We start from the raw sequence: 26,861 nt of genomic DNA, 5'->3' as shown, positions 1-26,861 counted from the left end.
CTCTGTCATTTTTCTATGTTAGCACCTCTGAGATCTAGAATTATAAGACTGAGAAATCAAGAAAAAGAAAACTCAGTAGCTGCTGGTAGGGGCCTCCAGACATTCAGGAGCCCAAAAAATGGTTGGGACAGTTTTAGATTATATATCTAAAACTGTAGCAGTCGTCTTTTGAGAATGACAATGTTGTTAAATTTTATTTAATCCATTCAGAAGAGGGAGAAAAAAATTAAGAATAAATAGTGCATTTTGGATTTAATCAGGAAGTTTATTTTGTAAAATGCAAAGAATCGTCTTGATTGTTGTTCTGACTACCTGTGCTCCCCATCAATCCGTCCTCTTTTATGGTAGTGTGTGTATCTGTATATATTCGTAAATAGCATATTAATAAGTTTTATGATGTCATTTCAGGTTCAATGACCTGTGCTGTTTGGTTACACATTTTGAATGGTGTGTTATGACTGTCAGACAACTTATTAATGTGCGAAAAAAAGAGTTTGCTTGGATCAGATGCTTGTGTATAATTTCAAATAAAAACTTGTTTTCCAGATGTGCTATAAAATTTACAAAGAACTTCTGTCATGTATAAATTTTTGAAAATCAAATTGTAATTTCTGAAAAGTTTTACATTATTACCATGTAATTTAGATTTTAATGTTTCTCTTAATGTGTTTAAGATCATTCTTTTTTATAGCTTTATGTAACACAACAAAACGTTCTAAATTTAAAAATTATAAATCAGCAATGACACTTTAACTGCAAAAGAGGAATGTTTTCAATCATTTTTATGTCAAATTTGTGGCAACCAGAAGCTACCATTAATTAGTTTGACGTGTTTTTAAATATTTTTCTTAGAACGTCTTTCATTCCAGATTGACTTTTAAAATGTTTTTAATTATTTAGCTTTTTATTTCTTTGTATCTCTATTAAAAATGATTATTTTTAAATTATTAGGATTTTATTATTTGTAAAGTGTATTATGTGACTTCTGTTTCATTAATTTTGTGCACAGCTCTTTGGTCCTGTTGCAGTTTAAAGTTCTCTAGAACTAAATCAGGAAGAGTAACTCCAGAGCTGCAGAATTTAGATGCTGCATGTTCATTTCTGATGTAAAATAAAGACAAAAACTGAATAAATAAATTACTTCTGGTGTTCCTCTTCATGTGAATAAAAACTCATGTCACGTTTTTAGACTCAGTTCAGGGAAAATATCAAGTGAACAAACTGAACCATGAATGTAAAGACGATCAGCCAGGAAATGTTTCTTTTTCATGCATTTATTGATTTATTTTTCATTTCTGAGGTGAAGAGAAAGCTCCATTAGGGAGGTCAAGATCAGGTGAGAAAAAACTAAACTATTGATTTATTCTAATTCTACAAACATGTGGATCAAACTGATGAAGATAAAATTACATGTGAAAGAAAATGTTATAAGGATTTTATTTCATGATAGTTTATGTTTTATTTACGCCCAGTAATTCTTCTAATCCACTCCTTGTATTCACACACATCCAAGAATGCGGCTGGTCTCTGACATGCGTAGCGTGGTCCACCAAAAGAAATCACACCATAAATCTTGTCGCTGAGCATCGCTGCTCCACCATCGTCGCCCTGTAGAAAAATTTATATCAATATATTTATTTATGTTGTAAAACAGAAAAGTCTTCTAATCGCTGCAGAAAGATATTCAAGAAACAAACTTACATAACAGATATCCTTGTTTGGTGCTTCAATACGGAATATAGACCCACTTAACGGCACGGAGCGGGAAGGACCAACAACTTCCATGTCGACACATTGAAGATGTGGTGGAATAGCAGCACCAATTACTGTCGAGAAACATGAGAATCATAAAATGTCCTTAACTCAACCTTCTCTGTAGAGACAGAAACAAAGATTTTATTCTCATAACTTCAATATTTCTCTCACATCGCCGATTATTGGGGCCGGTTGTTGTTGCTCCCTCTCCTGCCAGCTGAACAACATCGCCTCTAAAACACAAGAATAAAAGTAAAAATAAAAGATAATGTAGAAAATGTATTGTTCAAAACAATGAAAGAACAGAAAATAAATCCATGAAGGGCTTCATCCACTGACACAGGAGTGTCCACCTCCAGTCCTCAGTGTGTCCTGCGTCCTTTACATGTGTCTCTGGTCCAACACACCTGAGCTAAATGGGTTCTGGTTCTGCTGGTGGCCTGATTACCTGACTCAGGTGTGCTGAAGCAGAGGCAGCAGGACTGGAGGAGTGAAGACAGAAAACCTGAAGTCATGTATTTGATCAGAGAAAGACTTACCTACCAAGACGATACCTGCGGTCTGGTAGCCGAGGAAGTGGGACATCTGTTACTGGTGTCTCAAGCTTCAGCAACATGATGTCATGGTGCTGGAAATTACGACTATAAATCACAGGAGCTTGTCGAATCATCTGTCTCTGCTCCCCAGCAGTCCGTGGATGAACTTTCAACACTGCTACGTTAGTCCTGCATAAAATATTAGATTATAATGAACAGACAGAAAACCTGATCATCTGCAGATAAAACTGTCTTCATGTTTCTTTCCTACCATCCTGGCTCCGACTTCCAGCAGTGAGCTGCAGTCAGGATCCACTCAGGGTGGATCAGAGATCCTCCACAGCGGCTCATATCAGTTCCATTGCTGCTTTCTAGCCGAACATGATAAAGACGCTCCGTGTCATGGCAGTTTTGACCTCCAATGATTCTCTTCTGCAAAGAAACATCTGAGTTCACTGAAACACCTGAAGAAGAAAAAGGAGGACTTTACTCAGAAATCAGGAGCAAACATGGCAACAAGAACAGAAAAAGGATAAACAGTTAAAGATTAAAAAGCATCACAGTTTATATGCAAAGATGTTTCAGCCTGAAACAGAAACAGAGAGAAGTTTGAGAATCACAGAGAGCAGCAGCCTCAATGGAACCAGTGGAAGTGTCTCCAATGTTTCCGACTCACCCAGCCCCAGCCCCAGCAGCAGCAGAACCTTCAGCAGAGCCATTGCTGGTCCAGCTTCCTGTGAATATCGGAAGGGCTGCAACAGCTTTTAAACTCAGTTCATGACTTCCTGCTGGAAAGAAAGCCACCAATCACAGAACAGAATCTGATCCGTGCTGTCATCTGCATACAGAGAAACTTTAACATCTCATCGTTCTAAAGAAACTTGAAGAGTTTTTGTTCCATTGACAGATTATTTCATTAATAACAAAACATTTCCTCCTATAATTACTTGACTAATCAGCAAATGAAACTAGAACTTTTTCATCGATATTAAGGAATTGACTCAAAACAAGCAGCTAACATATTTTGCCTCAAAGTTCCTTGTAAGTTAGTTTTGCTTTATCTAAAATTAACTGAGAGATTTGCAGTAGAAAATAGACTAAAAATAATTGGGAAATGTTCTGTTTTTGCAGTGCACAAGCTTGCAGTGAGTTTTGCTAAAGAGAAAACTTGATTGCAACATGATGAAAAAAAAAACTAATTATCTGAAGAAAGAGCGACTCGTCCTTGTTTTAAGAAAAATCTGTTTGGTTTCCAATATACAAGAATTCACATCTGCCTTTGACTAAAGACTAGAATCATTATGTTTATTAATGAGCTGTGAAAATGATCCTCTATATACAGAAAAGGGTTTGCTTCTTTTATATTGAAAAAGAACAATATTACAGTGTTGGGTGGTGAAGAGCTTTTGCATTTGTTGTAAATGCAAAATTACTACAAAAAATTTCAACTCACAGAAATTCACCTAATTAAATGAAAACAATTCAGATTTTTAAAACACATTTAAAAGAAAACTATGGTAAAATTTTAACCAATGTGATTCTTTTTAATAAAGACACAGACCTCTTTCATCACCCATGATTCTTTGCTTTTACTGTTTTTCTTGATTGCTTTGATACATTTGTGAACACAAGAGGCTGAACAGCAGGACTTAAAGTCAAAGTGACACATTTTCTTAGCAAAAGACTCAAACTGTGCCACAACATTTAAAATATTAATCAAAAGCAAATGTTACTCTCAATCAGCTTTGAAATAAACATGACATGTTCCAATCAATCATTACATAATAAACGACAAAATATAAAACTTGATATTCAGTGAAGCTCAGAGGTTTTCAAAATGTGATCAAGTCTACATGTTAGCCTACATGCTAGTCATCCATTCCGTTTTCATGATCGCCATGTGTGAAACACTGCAGTTTAGTTTTGATTTTGAAAAAACAGCAGGATAATAAAAACAGAAATCCATCACCTCACACTGCAAATGCACCAATTTCCACCATTTTTAGTCCAGTTTCTAATACAAATATCTTAGTAGACTTGAAATAGACAAATCTAACTTTTCAGCAAGATGGAGGAGTTTCTTTTAAGCAAATGATTCCTTAATATTGGCAAAAATGTACGAGTTTTAACTGAAATAATCTGCCAGTGGATCTAGTACTTTTTTTAAAACCAATTTTGAGGAATTATTCACTTTAAACAAACTCTTATTTGATGCTAAAAAGTTACTTGTTGATGTCATATTTCAAGTGAGCTAAGACATTTGCACTGGAAACTAGACCAAAACAATTTGGTAAGATTTTGTGTTTTTACAGAACAGTAAACCAAGTCAACATCACTTTCTGTAGGCTTGTAATGTCATATTAAAGGTAATTTCTTGTTAGTCTTTTCTAATACTCAGATTTATGAACGTTTGAAGAAGTTTAGCTCATTATTAACTCTAATCCATTTCATCAAGATTAATGAAAGTAATCAGTTTCAATCCCTACCTGTACAATGAATCTTTGTAATATATGTTTAACTTTTTTTACTTAAATTACTGAGATCCTTTAATAATAGTAATTTCACCTCATATGTTATATAATGTACTGATTGTGTAAAGGTCTTTAAGAGTTTGGTTAGAATATGAATATTATCTAAGAATGGATTAACTAAATATTTTTCAGAATATTTGGGATTATGAAGGTGTTTTATTTACTTTGAATAATTGTGAACTTTCATTTATAAATGTGTTAATTTGAAGTTGTGTTCCGACAGGAAGTGGCAGGAAGAGGGAAGTGGGGCAGTGAGGAATGGGCCAAAATACCCGAGGACAGGAGTCGGTCTCTAGACCACTTCGGTCTACAGTCTCTGTATGTGAGGCGCCGCCCTAAGCACTGCGCCATGCAATGCACCACACAATGCCCCTATTCCTGCAGCTCTTGCTGGAATTTTCTGTTTCTCTTTGGTAAATTATTTACATTTTTCTACAAATTGAGATGTCTGACAAACTCATCTAGTTGGCCTTATTTCATTTTCTTGAAAAAATTAGTTTTGTCACGTGATTGCGACTAGTCGACTGGCCGTAAAAAGACATTGTAAAGAACTGACTAGTCGGGTAGTCGGTGCAACCCCTATTACAGACATCTTTTTTTCTTTTTCCAGATGTTACGATAAAATTTACAAAGAACTTCTGTCATGTTTAAACTTCTGAAAACCACATTGTATTTTCTGAGAAGTTTTACATAATAAACATGTTTATTAGTTTTACCTGTTTTTAAATATTTCCTTAAAACTTCTTTCATTCCAGATTTTTACTTTTAAATTGTTTTTAATTATTTAACTTTTTATTTCATGTATCTTTATTAAAAATGTGTTATTTTAAATTAATAGGATTTTATTATTTGTTAAATGTATTATGTGACTTCTGTTTCATTATTTTTGTGCACAGCTCTTTGGTCCTGTTGCAGTTTAAAGTTCTCTAGAAATAAATCAGGAAGAGTAACTCCAGAGCTGCAGAGTTTAGATGCTGCATGTTCATTTCTGATGTAAAATAAAGACAAAAACTGAATAAATAAATTACTTCTGATGTTCCTCCTCATGTGATGTAAAACCCATGAAACGTTTTTAGACTCAGTTCAGGGAAAATATCAACTGAACAAATTGAACCATGAATATAAAGACGATCAACCAGGAAATGTTTCTTTTTCATGCATTTATTGATTTATTTTTCATTTCTGATGTGCAGAGAAAGCTCCATTATGGAGGTCAAGATCAGGTGAGAAAAACAAATATATTTATTTATTCTAATTCTACTAAGATGTGGATCAAACTGATGAAGATACAATTATAAAATTATATGTGAGAGGAAATTTAATGAGAATTTTATTTCATGATAGTTTATTTAAGCCCAGTTTTTCTTCTAATCCAGCCCTTGTATTCACACACATCCAAGATTGTAGCAGGTCTCTGACATGCGTAGTATACTCCACCAAAAGAAATCACACCATAAATCTTGTCACCGAGCATCGCTGCTCCACCAGAGTCGCCCTGTAGAAAAATGTATATCAATATATTTATTTAAGTTGTTAAGCAGAAAAGTCTTCTAATCGCTGCAGAGAGATATTCAAGAAACAAACTTACATTGCATACATCCTTGTTCGGAGCTTTAACATGGAATATAGACCCACTTAACGGCAAGAAGAGGTAAACACCAACAACTTCCATGTCGACACATTGAAGGTGTGCTGGAATAGCAGCACTGATTACTGTAGAGAAACATGAGAGTCATAAAAATGTTCTTAAATCAACCTTCTCTGTAGAGACAGAAACAAAGATTTTATTCTCATAACTTCAATATTTATCTCACCTCGCTGATTATTGGGGCCGGCTGTTGTTGCTGCCTCTCCTGCCAGCTGAACAACATCGCCTCTAAAACACAAGAATAAAATGTAAAAATACACGATAACAATGTAGAAAATTAATTATTATGAAGAACAATGAAAGAACAGAAAAGAAATCTGAACTTCATCCACTGACACAGGAGTGTCCACCTCCAGTCCTCAGTGTGTCCTGCGTCCTTTACATGTGTCTCTGGTCCAACACACCTGAGCTAAACAGGTTCTGGTTCTGCTGGTTTCCTGATTACCTGACTCAGGTGTGCTGAAGCAGAGGCAGCAGGACTGGAGGAGTGGAGACAGAAAACCTGAAGTCATGTTTTTGATCAGAGAAAAACTTACTTTTTAAGACGATACCTGCAGTCTGGTAGCCGAGCAACTGGGACATCTGTTACTGGTGTCTGAAGTTTCAGTAACATGATGTCATGCTTCTGGCGGTGGATAATATAAATCACAGGAGATTGTTGGATCATCTGTCGCTGCTCGCCAGCAGTCCGTGGATGAACTTTTACCATTGCTACATTAGTCCTGCAGAAAATATTAGATGATAATGAACGGACAGAAAACCTGATCATCTGCAGATAAAACTGTCTTTATGTTTCTTTCCTACCATCCTGGCTCTGACTTCCAGCAGTGAGCTGCAGTCAGGATCCACTCAGGGTGGATCAGAGATCCTCCACAGCGCTTCATATGAGTACCATTGCTGCTCTCCAGCCGAACATGATAAAGACGCTCCGTGTCATGGCAGTTTTGACCTCCAATGATTCTCTTCTGCAGAGAAACATCTGAGTTCACTGAAACACCTGAAAAAGAAAAAGGAGGACTTTACTCAGAAATCAGGTGCAAACATGGCAGCTGGAACAGAAAAAGAATAAACAGTTAAAGATTATAAAGCATCACAGTTTATATGCAAAGAAGTTTCAGTCTGAAACAGAATCAGAGGGAAGTTTGTGAATCACAGAGAGCAGCAGCCTTACTGGAACCAGTGGAAGTGTTTCCAGTGTCTCCAACTCACCCAGTCCCAGCAGCAGCAGCAGAACCTTCAGCAGAGCCATTGCTGGTCCAGCTTCCTGTGAATGTCTGCAGTCCTGCAGCAGCTTTTAAACACTGTGTACAACTTCCTGCTAGAAAGAAAGCCACCAATCACTAAATTTTATTTAATCCGTTCAGCAGAGAAAAAAAAACTAAAGAATAAATAGTGCATTTCGGATTTAATTAGGATGTTTACTTTGTAAAATGCAAAGAATCGTCTTGATTGCTGTTCTGACTGTCTGTGCTCCCCATCAATCCGTCCTCCCTTGTGGCAGTGCACATACAGATGTCACATCACCTGTTCTGACGTCAGCATAAAAACATCCCACCTGTGGAAATTCTGTCCGTTTTATATCGTCCAAGATTACGGTAAGCTCTATTTCAATTATTTAAAATTGGCTTTCCTCAAGATGCTCTGTTACTTTATGTTTTAAGTTTACATGACAGGTGGTTGAAAACGCTTTAGTTTGTTACTGTAAACAAGAAAGCCCCATTGCTTGGCGTCAATCAAGTGAACAAAATACATTGTTTCCAAATATGATAGAAGTATAAAATCACACACATTAACATATTTAACATATTTAAAGGGGGCTATTTTGCCCTTTTTAAATATTTTGGATTAAAAATACATACTTTATTTAACCATGCTAAAAACGCCATGTTGATATTACGAGTGATTGAAGCTGTGTTTATATAGAGTCGTCTTCTCTTTCTGTTTGTGTGTGTTTGTTTGTAATACCTTGTGGGGACCATTTTCCTGATACATACTACGTTGTGGGGACTGAAGCCTGGTCCCCACAAGGGGAAACGTTGTCTTTGGGTCAGGGGTCAGGTTTAGGACTTGTGAATTGAGTTTTGGTTAGGGACCAAATATGAATGTTTAAATCACCGACAATTATTAAACAATCATAGTCAATACATATGAGAGATACTGTAGAAGCTCATTCAAGTCAGTAAAGAAATTTTCCACAAATGTTGGAGTTTTGTATAGAGTTACTGTCAAAGTTCGTTTGCGGCCTTTAACCTCAATTCCAAGATATTCAAAAGAGGTGAAGTGACCCAAAGAGATTTTATTATAATTTACGGTATCCTTAAATATTGAAGCCACGCCTCCTCCTTTTTTATGTTTTCTATTCTCACTTAAGAAATTGTAGTTAGGAGGTGCAGATTCAATTAGTACGATTGGTTCATTATTGTCATTCAACCATGTTTCTGTCAGAAACATAACATCGATATTATGCTCAGTGATGAAATCATTAATTAATAGAGCTTTAGCACAGAGAGATTTTGTATTTAAAAGAGCTAATTTAAGTGACTTGGAGGCCAAGAGTTCTTCAGTCTGAGGTTCCTTTAGGCAGGGGATCAGTCTGAGGTTTGAATTAAAACAGCTGTATTTTATGTTTATGTTTCTTGTACATTTTCTTGTAGTGATCCAGACAGGTAATGTCCTGTTTTGCAGTGCCGGGGGGCCAGACACATTCTGGAGTAAGACGGGTGTAAAGATAAAATCTGGACCCCGGCCTCAGACCTCAGAAACGCAGAGTGATGGATCCTCTGGGAAGTCAGAGGCAGGTGGCTTAAATGAAGTGAGGTCTTCTACGTGAGCGCTAAGGAGAGACGTCCCAAGTACAACCTGTTGATTCATTCCATCTGTAAATTTAAGAAACTCCAGTCCAGAAGACATTTCGTCATAAGTATTTTGTGAATCCTGTGAATGAGTGGAGGAGCAGAGAGGGAGGGGGGAAGGAAGAAGGGAACCAGTCACTCTGTCTCCAGTCGATGTATCAGCTTTTTTTCAACTGGTTGTTCCTGATATGCAGAGGGTTTCATCCTAGTCAGACATCCTTGAGCCTGTTCTTCTGAAGCGATGATCACGTTGTTGTCCTTGTTGATAAAATGAGAAAGATTTTCAGTGAGTAGCTTTATCCCATGTTTATTAAGATTGCGTCCACCTCTTCCAAAAAGGTGAAAGTGCTGTCAATAGATCCAGAGGTTATCGATAAAGGTCACTGAGCTGGCAGAGCAGCTTTTAATCAGCCATTTGTTTATCATGTCCAGCTTGGAGTGTTTTTTGTCTCCCCATTGAGGTGATAGAATTGGACCACTGAGAAATAACGTCATTTTTAATTTTCCCATAGTGTTCAGAAGAATATTAAAGTCCTTTTTCAGAATCTCAGATTTCTGCTTTGCTAGATTGTCGGCTCCAACATGCACAACTAAAGTCTCAATATCAGGCTGATCAGTGGTTAGAGAGAGAACTTTGCGTGGTAAATCAGATACAGTGTCACCAGGAAAAGAAATCACTCTCATTTTCTTGGGATTGCACACATGACTGATTCCATTTACTGCCTCATCTCCAACAATAAGCACATTTTGGATACCTTTCATTTTCCTGGTAGCCGCTTTGTCCTTTGGAGCTTTGGGGAATGGATGTGTTGGTCTTGCCTCATTGTTGATATTTGAATGTGAGGTTTCACTCAGAGGCTGAGGCAGGAGTACAGAAAATCTGTTTTTCAGTGGGATTCCCATGGAGTCAGAAAGTTTTGAGGCCCGGGCTGGTCGCTTTGTCCTTGGGAGCGGGGTCGGTGGAGCGGTTTTGGTTCCAGCTGCTTGTTTATTTTTCTTTGGTGGAGCAGGTGTTGAGGTTGAAGGTGGGTTTTGGCTCAGAGCCAGCCACGCTGATTTGTCCAGGTGAGGGGTTCTCCCTGTTAGTTGTCTCATCAGATCTACGGTGTGAGACTTTTGCTTCGGCTTGGCACCCAGAGCATTCCAGGGTGGGCTGCTTGATGCAGGGCATACGACCTCTCCCTTGCATTGAGGAAGAGTTGTCTCATTTCCACAGGTGGCGTTGATCTCAAAGTTCACCTCGAGCAGTTTAATCTTCATTTCTATAGACTGAAGTCATTGTATAATACTGCTAATGTCACAGTAAAACATATTTAAAAAATAAAATAATGTAAGTAAAAAGTTCACACACACTACATCTTTTATTCTGGACCAATAGTGCTTGAGCTTTTCTTTTCTGGTTTTAAGAACAGTACCCATGTACTCTGATACCCACCACATGACCGTCTTTATCTTGTGGATGAGTCGTTCGTAAGAGGCGGTCTCTAAAAGTGTCGCATACCATTCTATATAGGTAGGGATATTTTGTCCTTTCCAGTGTCTTAATATGACTCGCCTTGCCGTGGTGAGGGCTATTTTTAACCATTGTGCTTTTTTTACTTATTTTGACCTTATAATCTAAGAAGTTAAGAAGTCCCAATGTAGGTGTCAAGAGTAAGTTGGAGTTAAGGGTGCTGTTAATTTTTCCCATGACCTCCTGCCAATAAGAAATTAGGTTTGGACACATGGGGAATATATGAAGCATGTCTCCCGGACTTTGTTTACATCACCAACAAATATCAGAGTTACATATTCTAGCTCTCAATAATTTAATTGGTGTCCAATATAATTGTTTCAGAATTTTGAACTGTATCAATTTGGAGCATGCATCCCTTATGGGCTTTAACATTTGTTTGACTACTGCACCCCACTCTTCCTCTGAGAAACAATTGTTTAATTCTGATTCCCATATCTTTTTAAGTTACATTAATGTTGCAAGTGTTCTCAATCAGGTAAATAAATATGACTTACTGGTCTTGGGGAGTTTTTCAATTTATTAAACATAGTGGATTTTTGGTTGAGGAGTGTGGTTTGGCTGTTAGGGAACTTGTCGGGTGTGAAAGTGTGAAGGCGGCGTCCAGGATGAATAATGCGGTGGTTTTGGTTTTGGACTCTATTTACAAGGTGAACAGTGTAGTTGAGAGGGGGATTGTTTTGAGAAATACTCAAACTACTGTTTTCCCTTTAACAAACCCTGCAAAAAAAAAGATCATCCTGTCTAATTTGCCACATTTCAACAGCGATGATGTGTTTGCTGAAGGAATTGTCACGCCACAGTCAGATCGTGTCAGCAATAAAAACGCTCCCGTCGGGTTGCAAATCAGCAAAGTTGAAACACGTTGTTTCATTTAGAAGACAAGTGTTTATGATTCTCAAACATGAAATTGAGGAACTGAGCATAGTGATGAAATTTAAGGTTGACTGCTTTGATTATACTATTGTTGCGACAGCGGAAGCTATGAGGTGTTTTAGATGCAACCAGGAGGGCTATTCAGTTCGTAATTGCCCTAATTGTTCAAAAAGAAACTGCTCAGGTTAACGAAAACCCAGAGCCAGGGACATCAGCGGATACTGTCAATGGAGCTTCAGTGGATGCAGCTGGGGAGGGAGCTCAAGAAATTAGTGTTGGAGAAAGAACTTCAGTAGGAGAGCAAAAGCAGTTGAATGTTTCAGAACGTGACATTGAGGATGCCCCTTCTGCTGAAGGGAGAAAAGTACGGTGGCCGACAGGTGCAAATGCGCAGCAAAAGAGAAAACATGCAAACAAAAAAAAAACGCGCACAAATTAAATGCGGCAAGCAAAAAGCGAATAAAATGCAGCAAACAAAAAAGAAGACACCCCCGAATAAAATGCAGCAAACAAAAAAGACACCCCCGAATGAAATGCAGCAAACAAAAAGAGAGACGCAAACAAAAAAGAAGACACCCCCGAATGAAATGCAGCAAACAAAAAGTGAGACGCAAACAAAAAAGAAGACACCCCCGAATGAAATGCAGCAAACAAAAAGTGTTGAAAACGGAAGTGCTCCAGACCACCAGGGGGAGTCAAAGAAAATAGTATTCATTTCTATGGGACCAGATGCAAGATTCTTCTTCTTCTTCTTCTTCTTGGTATTTATTGGCGGTTGGCAACAAACTTACAGTAGCATTACCGCCACTTACCAGTATGGAGTGTGGTTCGAGATGGTCTATAAACTTTCACTTTCTACCTTTTCCCTCCATTAACTCCTGATTAAACATACCCCCACACATACACACCTGCTTATATTATCCAACTTGCTTATAGCTTTATATACCCCTCTTTGATATTCTTTACACATTCACACCCAACTTGCTCTACTCATATCCTATGAAATAGCTTTGTTTTTTTAAGATACCGAATAATTATTTGAATATGTCTACTCCCGAGATCTCTCCTCAAAAATTCTATTAAATTAAACCTTTCTTTAATACCTACACACTCTCTCAGCATGCATCTTCTCTCTTCTTCATACTTACAACACTCTAAAATAACATGCTCTATTGTTTCAGACTTCTCACAATAATCACACTTTCCAGATGCAAGATTCAGAGATACCTTTACTTTCTTTCAAATTTCTTTCTCTGAATCTTGCATCTGGTCCCATAGAAATGAATACTATTTTCTTTGACTCCCCCTAGTGGTCTGGAGCACTTCCGTTTTCAACACTTTTTGTTTGCTGCATTTCATTTGGGGGTGTCTTCTTTTTTGTTTGCGTCTCTCTTTTTGTTTGCTGCATTTTATTCGGGGGTGTCTTCTTTTTTGTTTGCTGCATTTTATTCGCTTTTTGCTTGCCGCATTTAATTTGTGCGCGTGTTTTTTTTTTGTTTGCATGTTTTCTCTTTTGCTGCGCATTTGCACCTGTCGGCCACCGTAGAAAAGAGAGTCACACAACTACACAAGAAGGATTACAAGAAGAAATGGATGTTGATGACTTACTCAGTGTTGTATAGTAACGAAGTAAAAATACTTCACTACTTTACTTAAGTATATTTTGGAGTACTTCATACTTTCCTGGAGTATGAACATTTTTGATGACTTTCACTTTTACTTCACTATATTTCCGAACTTAATTGCGTACTTTTACTCCGATACATTTTCAATGTGTGGTTTAGTTACTCGTTACAAAAAAGTGAGAGAGAGAAACAAAGTGTTTTGACCCCACCTACTGATTGACTGCAACAGCCTGCTTGCCTGGGCTTGTTCATCACCTCCAATAGGATACACCTGTTTCGCTTCTCCCATTAAACACAAAGCAAGTCTCGCTATCAGCAGCAGCCACATGGAGGAGGAGACGGAGACCACAACGACTGCAACTACGTCGGACACGGCTCCAGGGGAACCACCAGCTGGTGATGAGAGCCCATGGCCTTATTTAAACACAATATACTCTTTCGTGGGTGTTAAAGATTCGTCGTACCGCATGCAGTTTATGTTATTCCTGCCCGAAGATGTGGAAATCCTATCTTACAAAAACTCCCCGTCTAACTTGAAGAAACACATCGAGGTAACTTCTTATGAAATGGTTATAATCCTCCTGTTTCAGTAACTATAGCTTGGTCACTAGACACTACTGTATTGTGAAACGTTGACCATAAATGAACTTTGTTTGGCATTGTTTCAGTTCCACACGTGGTGTATTTAGCTTAGGCCTAATGTTGACTGTAGCAGGCTACCTAGACTCCTCTGTTCAAGGGGGACAGAAGCCATAGCGATAGCAATTTAGACTAAATTTAACGAATATAGGAAAGGCATGCAAGTTCAAAACCAGGTTTACAGATGCCAATAAGCTGCATTTCCCTCCCAATTCTTTTTTTCTTTTGCATAATGACCAGTTGTGTGCACCACCTACTGACTGTAGGATTGACTGATTCACTGATTTGTGAAGTAGAGTAATCGTAACAGCTCTTTTTCTTCATGTTGGCCGCATTTTCTGTACTATTTATTTTTCTCATTTTCAGCACTGACCTTACTTGAAGGGAAAACTTGAGGCTTACAAAAACTTTGTATTTTCTGTCCTGGAGGGTATACTAAGAAGCTGGTTCAGTTGTAAAGCAGGTTAAGTTAACCTTGTGCTATAGGTAAAGCACCTAATTTTCTTAACTAAATGATGCCTGCAGGTATATCTATTAGCAGGTTTAATTTTGCCTGCACTTGGTTGTGTACATTATTTTAAACGTATTTGACAAGTTTACCAAAATATAAAAAATGTCATTCAAACTGCATTTGCTTTGTTTTACTTTTTACTTGTACTTTTCATTACATTACTTGAGTACATCCATTTTTACAGTACTTTCCATACTTAAGTACAAGAAGTTTCAGATACTTTAAGACTTTTACTCAAGTAACATTTCAGTCAGTGACTTCGACTTTTACCAAAGTCATATTTTGGAGAGGTACTTGTACTTTTACTTGACTCTGAGATTTCAGTACTTTATACAACACTGGACTTACTGTAGTTCATAGTGGAGGAAATCTGATCAGGGATGATGAAAGTATCAAATGTTCTTACTTTAGTTGAAATTATTGAGTGTTTTGGTAGAATTTCTTCATTTAAAGTTAATTGGAGCAAGAGTACAACTTTGTTAGTTGGTAAGTGGACAAAAAAAGAGCCTAAATTACCTGATGAATTAAAGGGTTCGAAAAATGGTTATTTGGGTGTTTATTTGGGGGATCAAGTAGATCAAGTGGGAGGTCATAAAAAATTGGGAAGGTTTTACTGTAGGTTAAAGAAATGGCACTGGCTTTTACCATGATTGTCTTACAGAGGCCGTACACTAATTATTAATAATCTGGTTGCTTCAACTTTATGGCATCGTTTATATGTCCTAGAACCCCCGCCAGGTCTTTTGGTGAAATTACAGACTATTATTTTAAATTCCTTTTGGGACAGATTACATTGGGTCCCTCAGAGTGTTTTGTTTTTACCAAAGAAAGAGGGTGGGCAAGGTTTGATTCATTTAGAAAGTAGGAAAGCGGCTTTCAGATTACAGTTTTTAGAGTTTGTTGTATGGTGATCAAAATGTTTTGTGGAGACAAGTTACAGAATGTTTTTTACAAAAGTTGGTAATTTAGGTTGTGTTGAAACCTTATTTATTGTTGACCACTCAAAATATAGTTTAAAGTGTTTGTCACCTTTTTATGTTGGTGTGTTAAAATCTTGGAACCTCGTGAAAAAGAAGAGACTTGGAGCATCTCTTTAAATTGGTTATTATTGGAACCTGTCCTCAAGGGATCTCGTTTTGGTTCAGCTTGGGACAATATGGCTATGATTTCTGAACTGTTGATGAAAAGAGGCGTAGTTACGCTGAAACATCTGCTTGAACTTGTTGGATCTGAAATGGATGGTGTTGTTTCCTTGGCCCAAATATTGGAGATTCTCTCTTTGCAAACTGTAGGCATGATGTTGCAAAGTTTAAGCAAATGTTATCAGAAGATGAAAAAAGACTCATAAAGGGATGGTTTGATGGACTTCTAACACCTGATAAAGCAGATCTTTTCTTTAAGCTGTGTTTTAAGCCACAGTTGAAAAACTTTGAATGTCCTGGACTTTTTTTAGAGAAAGAGAAAAATGAATGGACACTTTTGGTTTCTGTAAATGGAAACATAATATATATGAAATGTGTTCAGGCTTTGAACAAAGTAAAGTTAAAATATTAAAGAGATACTCCTTGGAGAGATTTCTTTAAAGTTGGTTTTGAGGTCAAACCTGTATGAGGGTTGTTTATAAGCCACCATTGACTAAAAATGTTGGTGATTTACAATGGAGAATTTTGCATGGTGCTATTGTGGTTCATGCTTTTGTTTCTACTAATAATCCTGCTGTTTCAGATAAATGGCCCTTTTGTTTATTAAGAGAAACTATCTTTCATTGTTTTGTACAATGTTTCAGAATAATGGATTTATTTACATTACTAAGAGATATTTGAAAATCATTTGGACAAAATTTCACAGAACAGTCTTTTATTTTGGATTTTTTTATATGGCAAAAGAAAGAAGAAAATTGGGCGGTTGTTAAATTTTTTTCTTGGTCAAGCAAAGCTTCCAATTTATTTGAGTAGAAAATTTTAAATTGTTAATGAACAGAATACTGATGGTGTAAAGGTCTTTAAGAGTTTGGTTAGAGCAAGAGTTATGTTAGAATATAAATATTATCTAAGAATGGATGAACGAAATATTTTTCAGAATATTTGGGATTATGAAGGTGTTTTATTTACTTTGAATAATTGTGAACTTTCATTTATAAATGTGTTGAATTGAAGTTGTGTTAAATGTTCCTGTGGATCACTACTGAGTGAATAAATGTATTTTTAAAACTCTAAAATCTCTCTCTCTTTGTGAGGAAATTTTTGGCACTAGTTGCCTTTATTTGACAGCAATCTGACAGGAAGTGGCAGGAAGAGGGAAGTGGGGCAGTGAGGAATGGGCCAAAATAACCAAGGACAGGAGTCGGTCTCTAGACCACCTCGGTCTACAGTCTCTGTATGTGAGGCGCCGCCGTAAGCACTGCGCCACACAATGCACCACACAATGCCCCTATTCCTGCAGCTCTTGCTGGAATTTTCTGTTTCTCTTTGGTAAATTATTTACATTTTTCTACAATTTTTACATAATGAACATATTTAAGAGTTTTACCTGTTTTTAAATATTTTCTTAAAACTTCTTTCATTCCAGATATTGACTTTTAAAATGATTTTAATTATTTAACTTTTTATTTCTTGTATCTTTATTAAAAATGTGATGATTATTTTTAAATTATTAGGATTTTATTATTTGTTAATTGTATTATGTGACTTCTGTTTCATTATTTTTGTGCACAGCTCTTTGGTCCTGTTGCAGTTTAAAGTTCTCTAGAACTAAATCAGAAATAGTAACTCCAGAGCTGCAGAGTTTAGATGCTGCATGTTCATTTCTGATGTAAAATAAAGACAAAAACTGAATAAATAAATTACTTCTGGTGTTCCTCCTCATGTGATGTAAAACCCATGAAACGTTTTTAGACTCAGTTCAGGGAAAATATCAACTGAACAAATTGAACCATGAATATAAAGACGATCAACCAGGAAATGTTTCTTTTTCATGCATTTATTGATTTATTTTTCATTTCTGATGCAGAGAAAGCTCCATTATGGAGGTCAAGATCAGGTGAGAAAACCAAATATATTTATTTATTCTAATTCTACAAAAATGTGGATCAAACTGTTGAACATACAATTATAAAATTATATGTGAGAGGAAATTTGATGAGAATTTTATTTCATAATTGTTTCTGTTTTATTTACGCCCAGTAATACTTCTAATCCAGTCCTTGTATTCACACACATCCAAGATTGTAGCAGGTCTCTGACATGCGTAGTATACTCCACCAAAAGAAATCACACCATAAATCTTGTTGCCGAGCATCGCTGCTCCACCATCATCATCCTGTAGAAATATTTATATCAATATATTTATTTATGTTGTAAAACAGAAAAGTCTTCTAATCGCTGCAGAGAGATATTGAAGAAACAAACTTATATAACAGATATCCTTGTTCGGTGCTTTAGCACGGAATATAGACCCAGTTAATGGCACGAAGAGGGAAACATCAACAACTTCCATGTTGACACATTGAAGATGTGGTGGAATAGCAGCATCAGGGGTTACTGTAGAGAAACATGAGAATCATAAACATGTTTTTAACTCAACCTTCTCTGTAGAGACAGAAATAAAGATTTTATTCTCATAACTTCGATATTTCTCTCACATCGTTGATTGTTGGGGCCGGTGGTTGTTGTTCCCTCTCCTGCCAGCTGAACAACACTGCCTCTAAAACACAAGAGGTATAAAATGTAAAAATACACGATAACAATGTAGTAAATTAATTGTTATGAAGAACAATGAAAGAACAGAAAATAAATCCATGAAGGGCTTCATCCACTGACACAGGAGTGTCCACCTCCAGTCCTCAGTGTGTCCTACGTCCTTTACATGTGTCTCTGGTCCAACACACCTGAGCTAAACAGGTTCTGGTTCTGCTGGTGGCCTGATTACCTGACTCAGGTGTGCTGAAGCAGAGGCAGCAGGACTGGAGGAGTGGAGACAGAAAACCTGAAGTCATGTTTTTGACCAGAGAAAGACTTACCTACTAAGACGATATCGGCGGTCTGGTAGCCGAGGAAGTGGGACATCTGTTACTGGTGTCTCAAGCTTCAGCAACATGATGTCATGCTGCTGGAAATTATGACTATAAATCACAGGAGCTTGTCGGATCAGCTGTCTCTGCTCCCCAGCAGTCCGTGGATGAACTTTCAACACTGCTACGTTAGTCCTGCATAAAATATTAGATTATAATGAACAGACAGAAAACCTGGTTATCTGCAGATAAAACTGTCTTCATGTCTCTTTCCTACCATCCTGGCTCTGACTTCCAGCAGTGAGCTGCAGTCAGGATCCACTGAGGGTGGATCAGAGATCCTCCACAGCAGGTGATACGAGTATCATTGCTGCTCTCAAGCCGAACATGATAAAGACGCTTTGTGTCATTACAGTTTTGACCTCCAATGATTCTCTTCTGCAGAGAAACATCTGAGTTCACTGAAACTCCTGAAGAAGAAAAAGGAGGACTTTACTCAGAAATCAGGTGCAAACATGGCAACAAGAACAGAAAAAGGATAAACAGTTAAAGATTAAAAAGCATCGCAGTTTATATGCAAAGAAATTTCAGTCTGAAACAGAATCAGAAGTAAGTTTGAGAGTCTCAGAGAGCAGCAGCCTCACTGGAACCAGTGGAAGTGTCTCCAGTGTCTCCAGTGTTTCCGACTCACCCAGCCCCAGCAGCAGCAGCAGAACCTTCAGCAGAGCCATTGCTGGTCCAGCTTCCTGTGAATGTCTGCAGTCCTGCAGCAGCTTTTAAACTCTGTTCATGACTTCCTGTTGGAAAGAAAGCCACCAATCACAGAACAGAAACTGATCTGCGCTGTCATCTGCATACAGAGAAACTTTAACATCTCATTGTTCTAAAGAAACTTGAAAAACATTCTTGTTCCATTGACAGATTTTTTCACTAATAATGAAACATTTTTCCCTCTTATAACTTAAATAATCAACCAATGAAACAATAACATTTTCATAAATATTAAGGAATTGACTCAAAACAAGCAGCTCCTATATTTTCATGCAAAGTTACTTGTAAATTAGTTTTGCTTTATCTCAAGTTAACTGAGAGATTTGAACTAGAATATAGACTAAAAATAATTGGTAAATTTTCTGTTTTTGCAGTGCACAAGCTTGCAGTGAGTTTTTCACAAGAGAAAATGTGATTGTAAACTTGATAAAATAAAACTGATTATCTGAAGAAAGAACGCCTTGTCTTTGTTTTCAGGTTAATGTTTTTTTTAAGAAAGACTGTTTGGTTTCCAATCTACGAGAATTCACAAATGCCTTTGCTCCCGAAAGTAGAATAATTTTGTTTATTGATGAGCTGTGATAAGCAGAAAAACGTTTGCTACTTTGATTTTGAAAAAGAACAAAATTACACTGCTGCATGGTGAAGAGCATTTGCATTTGTTGTAAATGCAAATTCAATCAGGAGAGACTCACACAGAGAAGAAAGTAGCAGTTAAAGAGATTTAATGGTACAATTTCTTTGGCGCTCGGACCCTGCAGGAGACCGTGAGCCGAGGATCGCCGTGAGCAGGCGGTATGCTCAGCGAGCTCAGGATAGTCTTCCCCCCAAAAGAGGGAGCCGTGCCGAGGCCTGGCAGGCCTGCAGTCGGATGTCTAATAGGCGCACCACGTTGGTCGGGCCTGCAGTCTGACGAAACTGATAGGCGACGGTTGGGGCCTGCAGTCCGGCGAGACTGGTAGGCGACGGTTGGGACCTGCAGTCCGGCGAGACTGGTAGGCGACGGTTGGGGCCTGCAGTCCGGCGAGACTGGTAGGCGACGGTTGGGGCCTGCAGTCCGGCGAGACTGATAGGCGTCGGTCATGGCCTGCAATCTGACGGGACTGATAGGCGTCAGTCTGGCCTGCAGCTTGGCGGATGAGATACGGTCTGCTGGCTGCAATGAAGCTGCAAAATTAGAGAGAGCCTACGAGCGGCTTCTGATGATCAGACTACTCGGGGTGCGACATTGGCCCGACTGAGGTGGAAGGAGTACCATTCTCCCCGCTTTGTGCACTAGGAGCAGCCAAAAGCGCCCCGTGATTGATGGTGCTGCTAAGGTGTGTGTGCGTGACCGTTTCTCCCCGTGTATGTTGGCTGCCTGAGTGGCTTGTGTTCTGTTAAGGAAAATGATTATTTTAGTGCTAAAATACTTACAACATGTGTAAAGGTATATTAAGCATTCTTATTTGAAAAACAGGTTTTGTGTGACCCAGAGAGAGGCCCAAGGAGACAAGCAGACGCCTTCCACTGTCTGCTTAAGAGCACACAAAAGCCATAAAATTAGCATCTCCATGGAAACGGCAGCTGGAATGTGGGAGGAAGAAACTCCAGGGGAGTCGGCGAGATTTATATCAGGACTTCGGTGCTGGGGACATTCGTGCGTGGTACGCCCAGGATTAAGGGGTTTCCCTCCTTTTTTAGGTTTGACAGAGACCAAATCACACTTCGAGCTGAGCCATAATGAGGGGAGTTACAAATTTCTCTGGGGGCCGAAACAGGTCTCTGATTGGTTGAACAACAGAACGCCTTCTTTGCATATATTAAAGTGAGGAAACACCTACTCAGTATAAAGTTACATCTAACGCTAAAATAGAGAGAGTTTTTTTCCATTTTTCTCCACGTGGGCGCCTTTGTCTGTCTCTGTGTTTTGTGTTTGTTTGTCTCTCCTTGTCTGTTATTTTGTGATAAAATGCATATCTCTGTACCTCTGCAGCTTTGTTAACTGATTCATGCGTTGCTTTGTATGAATTAAACTCTGTGATCTGTGACGTCAACACGCCTTGTTTAGTTTCGTTTTACAGCTGCCCCGCTGCTCGCCGAGAGGACCCGGCTTTTAAAGGAAGATACGAGCCAAACGTTTTGTTCAAAGTTTTAATAATTATTTCTTCCTTTACAGTTCCTGATTGCTCAACTGAGATCGTCAAGCCATCTACGGTCAATGGCTGGGATTGCGGTTGTTGTGGATGCTGGACCTACTAATGAAGCCATTTGTGCGTTTCTGCAGCATTGTTACTCTTCCACCTGGTTCACACCAGCTGATAAGCGCCGATCTAGGTAGGCTGCGTCTCTGCTCTCGGGTAATCTACCTGCTGGGTCCATAGTTGAGGTATTTCTCTTTCAGACACCTGATGACTGCACCATTTTGGAGCTGCAGTGCTCGGACGCTCTGCCATCTGTGTGGATGGGCTGCTTGAATGGATCTGAAGTAGAAGGGGCAGGTTGGGTGGGCAAACACGCCCCCTTTTTTTTTTAAATAGAAAAGAGGAAATTGTAAATAAAAGAGTACCCATAACTCCGTTTGTTTTCAGGTGCGTTTTATATGTAACTTTAAATGGATCCCCTCTACTAGTCATGAAAAGCTTAAAGGAAATGGTGCTGCGATTTAAGAGACCAGTGGCAGCTGGGGCGGAGGCCAGAGGCCTTTAGATATACAATAGGCATCATTTCCAGCAAATATTTTGACTATAAAAACATTCATATTTAAATGCTTACATTATATATATTCATTCCAAACTGACCATGATGGACAGAGTGCCTTTAAAGTCCAATGCATTACCACCGTCTATCATGATGTGTGTGGTTGAAGTGTGGACCCAAATTCAGCAGGCAGGAGATGTAAAAGTTCTGTTGTAGATTTAATTAAAAATCAAACTTACAAAAAAACACAAAGTCCAACGAACAGAAATAAACCCAAACCAGAGACATGAAGAGACCATGAGGAAACCATAGAGAAGGGATGAGGAGCAGTGGCGTGGAGTAACGACAAACCGACGAGTAACAGTCTGAGATTTGACTAATTAAAGACATTATTACATATTCATTTGCTAATCAAATAAAACATCTGTTTTATGTTGCTAAAAGTTAGTTTGGTGTAAAGTGGAGCTAATGTGCTAACAAAGATCAAGTTAAGGACAAACATGAATACAAAAAAATAGAAAAATACCCTGATGCTACATTGTGAAAAACAAAAAGACGAATGTAACTAAAATGTCCTTCGTTAAAGAAACTATGAATCTTGTAAATTTATAGACAAGAAATGTTACAATAAATTCATAATGAACACTCTGTTATGGACAAAAGGACTCTTTGTCTTTTCTGTTTTATCTGCTCACATGTACTCAGCTGCACGCTGACACAACCATAACATTTAAGAGTGAAGACAGTCACACATAAACAAAAACTGATTAAAGCAGGAAAACCTTAGAGAGGGAGCAGAATGAGGAGAAAATAAAGCAGAACTCACTCCACGATCTTTGCTTCACTTGGTGTTTATTCTAAGGTGAGCTGAGTGGAGCCCAGCGCTGAACGGTGAAAGTCACTCTGTATCTGTTCCAATTGGATGACATGAAACATTTGAACATTTTATGCATTAAAGTCTGTTTTATATTTAACCCAGTATCATTCCTCAAAGTACTGATACTAGGATTTTAGTCGGGTCCTGAAACTGGTAAATGGACCTGGGTGGTGCACCATAGTAGGAGAATAGATGAATAAATGAAAGAAATAAAACAAAGCTTTGCTTGCGTCATGATAAATGTCTTTATTTTTGTCACATCAATAACACACTTTATGGGTCACTTCTACCACAGAGGTCCTGTGTAAAGCCTTGCACAAATAAGGTGATGCTTGTTTGTAAAAAAAGAAAAAAGCAAGTTTTTGCATCAGTGATACACTTTTCACAAATCTGCTTTTTACACAAACATCCAACACAAACCTTCAATTTTTTAAATTGAACACATAAAAACCCAATGAAAATATTTTACAACATTCTTATTTTCATTAAGTACCAAAGGGAAAGCAGGCAAGTGTGGCAGCTGACAGTATTTCTACAAGGCGAAGCGTATCTGGTGCATGAGCGTGTATTTTTCTCAGTAGCGCTGTGAGATATCCATTGCATAAGCTGCCTTATTGCTGTTGCATAAACATACAAATTAATGTTAGCTACAATACTGTGCATGTCTTTTCAAATTACTGTCCTTTTTTCCTATATGCTTCTTTGAAAACCATGCAGTGATGATGCTGTGAATGGATTTGTTCTTAGTAATAGATCGGCTCTGCCTAAAGCATGTCAGCTTTAGCTCTTTCTTTCTTTTATGTCTTTCTAATCTTCAGTTTTCATGTCTTCAAACAAGAGCAGCTTACCTGCCTGTGAAATATACCACACATTTATTTTACAGGTTCAAAAACACTGATGTATTAAGATGTCTGCTATAATATCACAGCGCTATGAAAAATCAACACAACAGACAGCATGGAAGGCATGAATAAAACATCAGTTCAAACATTTTCCTTTTTTTATTGAACCTTTCCTATATATTCACTTTTTAATCTAAATTAATCAGGTTGTTTTTTTCATTGTTTCTTAAGTTACGTCTTTTATTTGGGTTTTCTTTTACTTTCATTGCATTCTGGCTCCTTTTGTTGTCTTCCCCTACCTTTCCTTTCCTTGTCTCAATGTCTGGTTTTCTGACCTTAGTCTTCAGTAAACAGTGAAAATTGGTCATTAATTTTACAAAACAAGAAAGCAAATAAAGTGTTGTAGTCATTTCCTTCCGGCAGACTGTTAGCTTGGAATGAAAACCATCTAATTATTTATTTTTTAATAAGGAATTGAATCAAAGTTTAGAAATATACATATATAAAATGTAAGTAATAATAAACAACAATCAGGTGAAAGTCTGAAGCTTTACATCGATTTGTTGTTTTTTTTATTTTGCTTTGAAAGAGTTAACGGCGTTGAAATGTAAAGTGGTCAATATCTGTGGTTTCCTAAGATAAGAGTGAGAGTGAGATTGCTTCATAAATTAAACTAAATTACCAGAAAGATCATGGAGAAGAACATTTATGCTAAAAGTGTCAGAAGAGATAAAAACAGTTTTTATGACAAGATAAAATAAATATATTGTATTGGCAGTTGATGCTGTCTCTTTTAGGCCTCATCTCACCAAACTGGTACCAGTGTCTAACTGGGAAAGGAATTTACTAAACTATTTATTTGCGTTTCCACCATTAAGCTCTACTTCTTAAAAAAAGAAGCCAGCAGCCAGTCAAAACATGATCGCCATGTTTTGTTTTGTTTTTGAAAAAACCAGCAGGATAATAAAAAGAAACAGAAATCCATCACCTCACACTACAAATGTAACAATTTCTACCATTTTTAGTCTAATTTCTAGTTCAAATATCTTAGTAGACTTGAAATTATACAAAACTAACTTTTCAGCAAGATGGAGGAGTTTGTTTAAAGCAAATAATTCATTAATATTGCCAAAAAAAGTACAAGTTTTAAGTGAAATAATCGGCCAGTGGATCTAGTACTTTTTTAAAAATCAATACTGAGGAATTATTAACTTTAAACAAACTCATATTTCATGCTAAAGAGTTACTTGTTGATTTTGTCCTATTTCAAGTGAACTAAGACATTTGCACAAAAAATTAAACAAAAAATACTTGGTAAGATTTTGTGTTTTTGCAGAGCAGCAATGGTAAGATGCTGGATTAGCATCAGAACTTAAAACGCAGACTTATTTTCATGCACCTTATTTTGAAATCACCCCTTAAGGTGTCTAAGTAGGTCATTATTATCCATTGAAACAACAAAACTTATTTCCAAATCAGCTCGATAACACTGAGGGACTCTTAATATCTCCAGTTTTAATAAATTATGCCCTAGCAGCTCTTTAATCCTCTGTTCTGTTCTTGTGCAAATCAGCTGATCAGGATTGTGAAGCGTTCACAAGTAGGAAGGCACCGACATAAAACTTTGGATCGATATTGATATCCGATGTTAACAGTGCTGTTCTGGCCAATAACTTGATATTTTATTCTTCCTTTCCTCTTTCACACTGTAAAAAAACAACAAAAACGCTGATATTTCTTCTTTGTTGCAGGGAAACAATCCTGCGCTGCGTTTTTCACATGACCAAATAAGAACCACCTGAGCCTCTATGAAACATCTGTAATTTAAAAGTGTAGGATGGTGAATTTCTTACGCTGCTATTTTGTTAGTCACAAGCTGCAAGTTTGGGGTCCACCAGTCTAGTTCAATAAATCAACATTTCTTTACTAGCTAGAGTTACAAACCACTGGTCTTCAGCTAGTAGTTTCTTGGACATCACATTTTTGGTACTACAATATTAACTCTGGCATTTGTTCATAGATTCAGCTAAGAAATTAGCAAAAACATATTTTTTGTGACAAACTGCCATCAACTATGAGGCAAAATATTTTTGCTCAAAACTGTTTTATGCCTGAATGATTCAGAAGTTAGCAGCTACACAAGCAATAAAAACAATCTGCAGAAAAACCTTCAGAAACCATGAAATATTGATCAGGACTATTTTACGAACATACACATTATCTGTTTTTTGTTAATTTGCCAAAGAGTGGAAATAAAACATGAACAGATCCCTTTGTTTAAAATGCGACCTTTGACCTTTCATGTTACAATTGTGTGTAAACAGCAACACTGAGAAACTGACTGAAGAATAAGGGAAATGCCTTGACAATCAACAAGGTTTTCCACATTATCTCACAAATTAAAATATATATTTTAAATTAAAATCCAAATAAAGACAATGTGGATTTCTCTACAAATTATTTTGCTTATCAGTTTTAATTAGTCTGTTTGAAAGCAGCAATCGTTGATGCGCATTTTAATGCTGCAAAGTGAAACTCGCATATTACCTTGAAGTATTGCATTAAGTGATAAATATTGCTGACAGCTAACCAAAACTCAAAATTAAGCTGACAATAAAGATAATTTAAAAAGTATTTTCAATACAGAAACCATACAGTTTCTTTCAGTCGTTGATATCCTTCACAGTGTGAAAGCCATTTTCTTGAAAGTATCTGGAGATCTGAATCCAATCATATGAATGGAATGTTGAGTGGAAGGAAAAAGTGTGGTAGAAGGAGCCCAAACCAAGTCAACATCACTTTCTGTAGGTCTATTATGTCATATGAAAGGTAATTTTTTTATTAGTCTTTTCTAATACTCAGATTTATGAAAGTTTGAAGAAGTTTGGCTCATCATTAACTCTAATCCATTTCATCAAGATTAATGAAATTTTAATCCCTACCTGTACAAAGAATCTTTATATATGAGTTTCACTTTTTACTTAAATTACCGAGATTTAATAATAGTAATTTCACCTCATATGTTATATAATGTGTCACTTAAAGATGTTTGCACTTTTCAAACCTTGTCCATGCGTATTCCAACCAGCTGGAAAATGTAAGTGTGATAACATGATCCCAAACCAGCGGACCATTAACAAACAAGTAACGTGTCAAGTGGTAACTCTCACAAGCCTGTGAAACGTTCAGATATATGC

General features: G+C 37.3%; 3 protein-coding genes and 1 long non-coding RNA gene across 5 annotated transcripts; 1 reads left to right on the top strand and 3 right to left on the bottom strand.

Annotated features, from left to right (window-relative positions):
* Window positions 1–1,258: 1,258 nt before the first annotated feature.
* Window positions 1,259–7,789, bottom strand: LOC114143482 (cationic trypsin-like). 2 transcript variants are annotated; one of them, XR_003595256.1, is made up of 7 exons: window positions 7,680–7,789; window positions 7,275–7,467; window positions 7,007–7,192; window positions 6,637–6,698; window positions 6,411–6,535; window positions 6,057–6,317; window positions 1,259–1,347 (listed from the first exon to the last, which is right to left on the bottom strand). XR_003595256.1 is itself a non-coding variant. In XM_028015559.1 (6 exons), the coding sequence occupies exons 1-6, from the start codon at window positions 7,717–7,719 to the stop codon at window positions 6,168–6,170; spliced, it is 756 nt and encodes a 251-aa protein (XP_027871360.1). In that variant the 5' UTR covers window positions 7,720–7,789; the 3' UTR covers window positions 5,968–6,167. The 2 variants fall into 2 exon arrangements, 1 of the variants encoding a protein (XP_027871360.1); XM_028015559.1 differs by lacking the exon at window positions 1,259–1,347 and having other exon boundaries at window positions 5,968–6,317.
* Window positions 1,434–3,020, bottom strand: LOC114143472 (trypsin-like). The gene is made up of 6 exons (XM_028015549.1): window positions 2,968–3,020; window positions 2,563–2,755; window positions 2,295–2,480; window positions 1,927–1,988; window positions 1,702–1,826; window positions 1,434–1,608 (listed from the first exon to the last, which is right to left on the bottom strand). Exons 1-6 carry the CDS (start codon window positions 3,008–3,010, stop codon window positions 1,459–1,461), a joined length of 759 nt encoding a protein of 252 aa, XP_027871350.1. The 5' UTR covers window positions 3,011–3,020; the 3' UTR covers window positions 1,434–1,458.
* Window positions 5,943–17,688, top strand: LOC114143517 (uncharacterized). Its single transcript, XR_003595260.1, has 3 exons — window positions 5,943–6,128; window positions 8,746–8,750; window positions 17,614–17,688. It is a non-coding gene; the product is annotated as an uncharacterized LOC114143517 (long non-coding RNA).
* Window positions 17,636–19,396, bottom strand: LOC114143476 (anionic trypsin-2-like). Its single transcript, XM_028015552.1, has 6 exons — window positions 19,187–19,396; window positions 18,773–18,965; window positions 18,505–18,690; window positions 18,127–18,188; window positions 17,898–18,025; window positions 17,636–17,804 (listed from the first exon to the last, which is right to left on the bottom strand). Exons 1-6 carry the CDS (start codon window positions 19,224–19,226, stop codon window positions 17,655–17,657), a joined length of 759 nt encoding a protein of 252 aa, XP_027871353.1. The 5' UTR covers window positions 19,227–19,396; the 3' UTR covers window positions 17,636–17,654.
* Between the last annotated feature and the right edge of the window lie 7,465 nt (window positions 19,397–26,861).

Source organism: Xiphophorus couchianus, chromosome 4, assembly GCF_001444195.1.
Source record: "Xiphophorus couchianus chromosome 4, X_couchianus-1.0, whole genome shotgun sequence".
NCBI lineage: Eukaryota > Metazoa > Chordata > Actinopteri > Cyprinodontiformes > Poeciliidae > Xiphophorus > Xiphophorus couchianus.
This window is presented reverse-complemented; position numbering and strand designations above follow the sequence as displayed.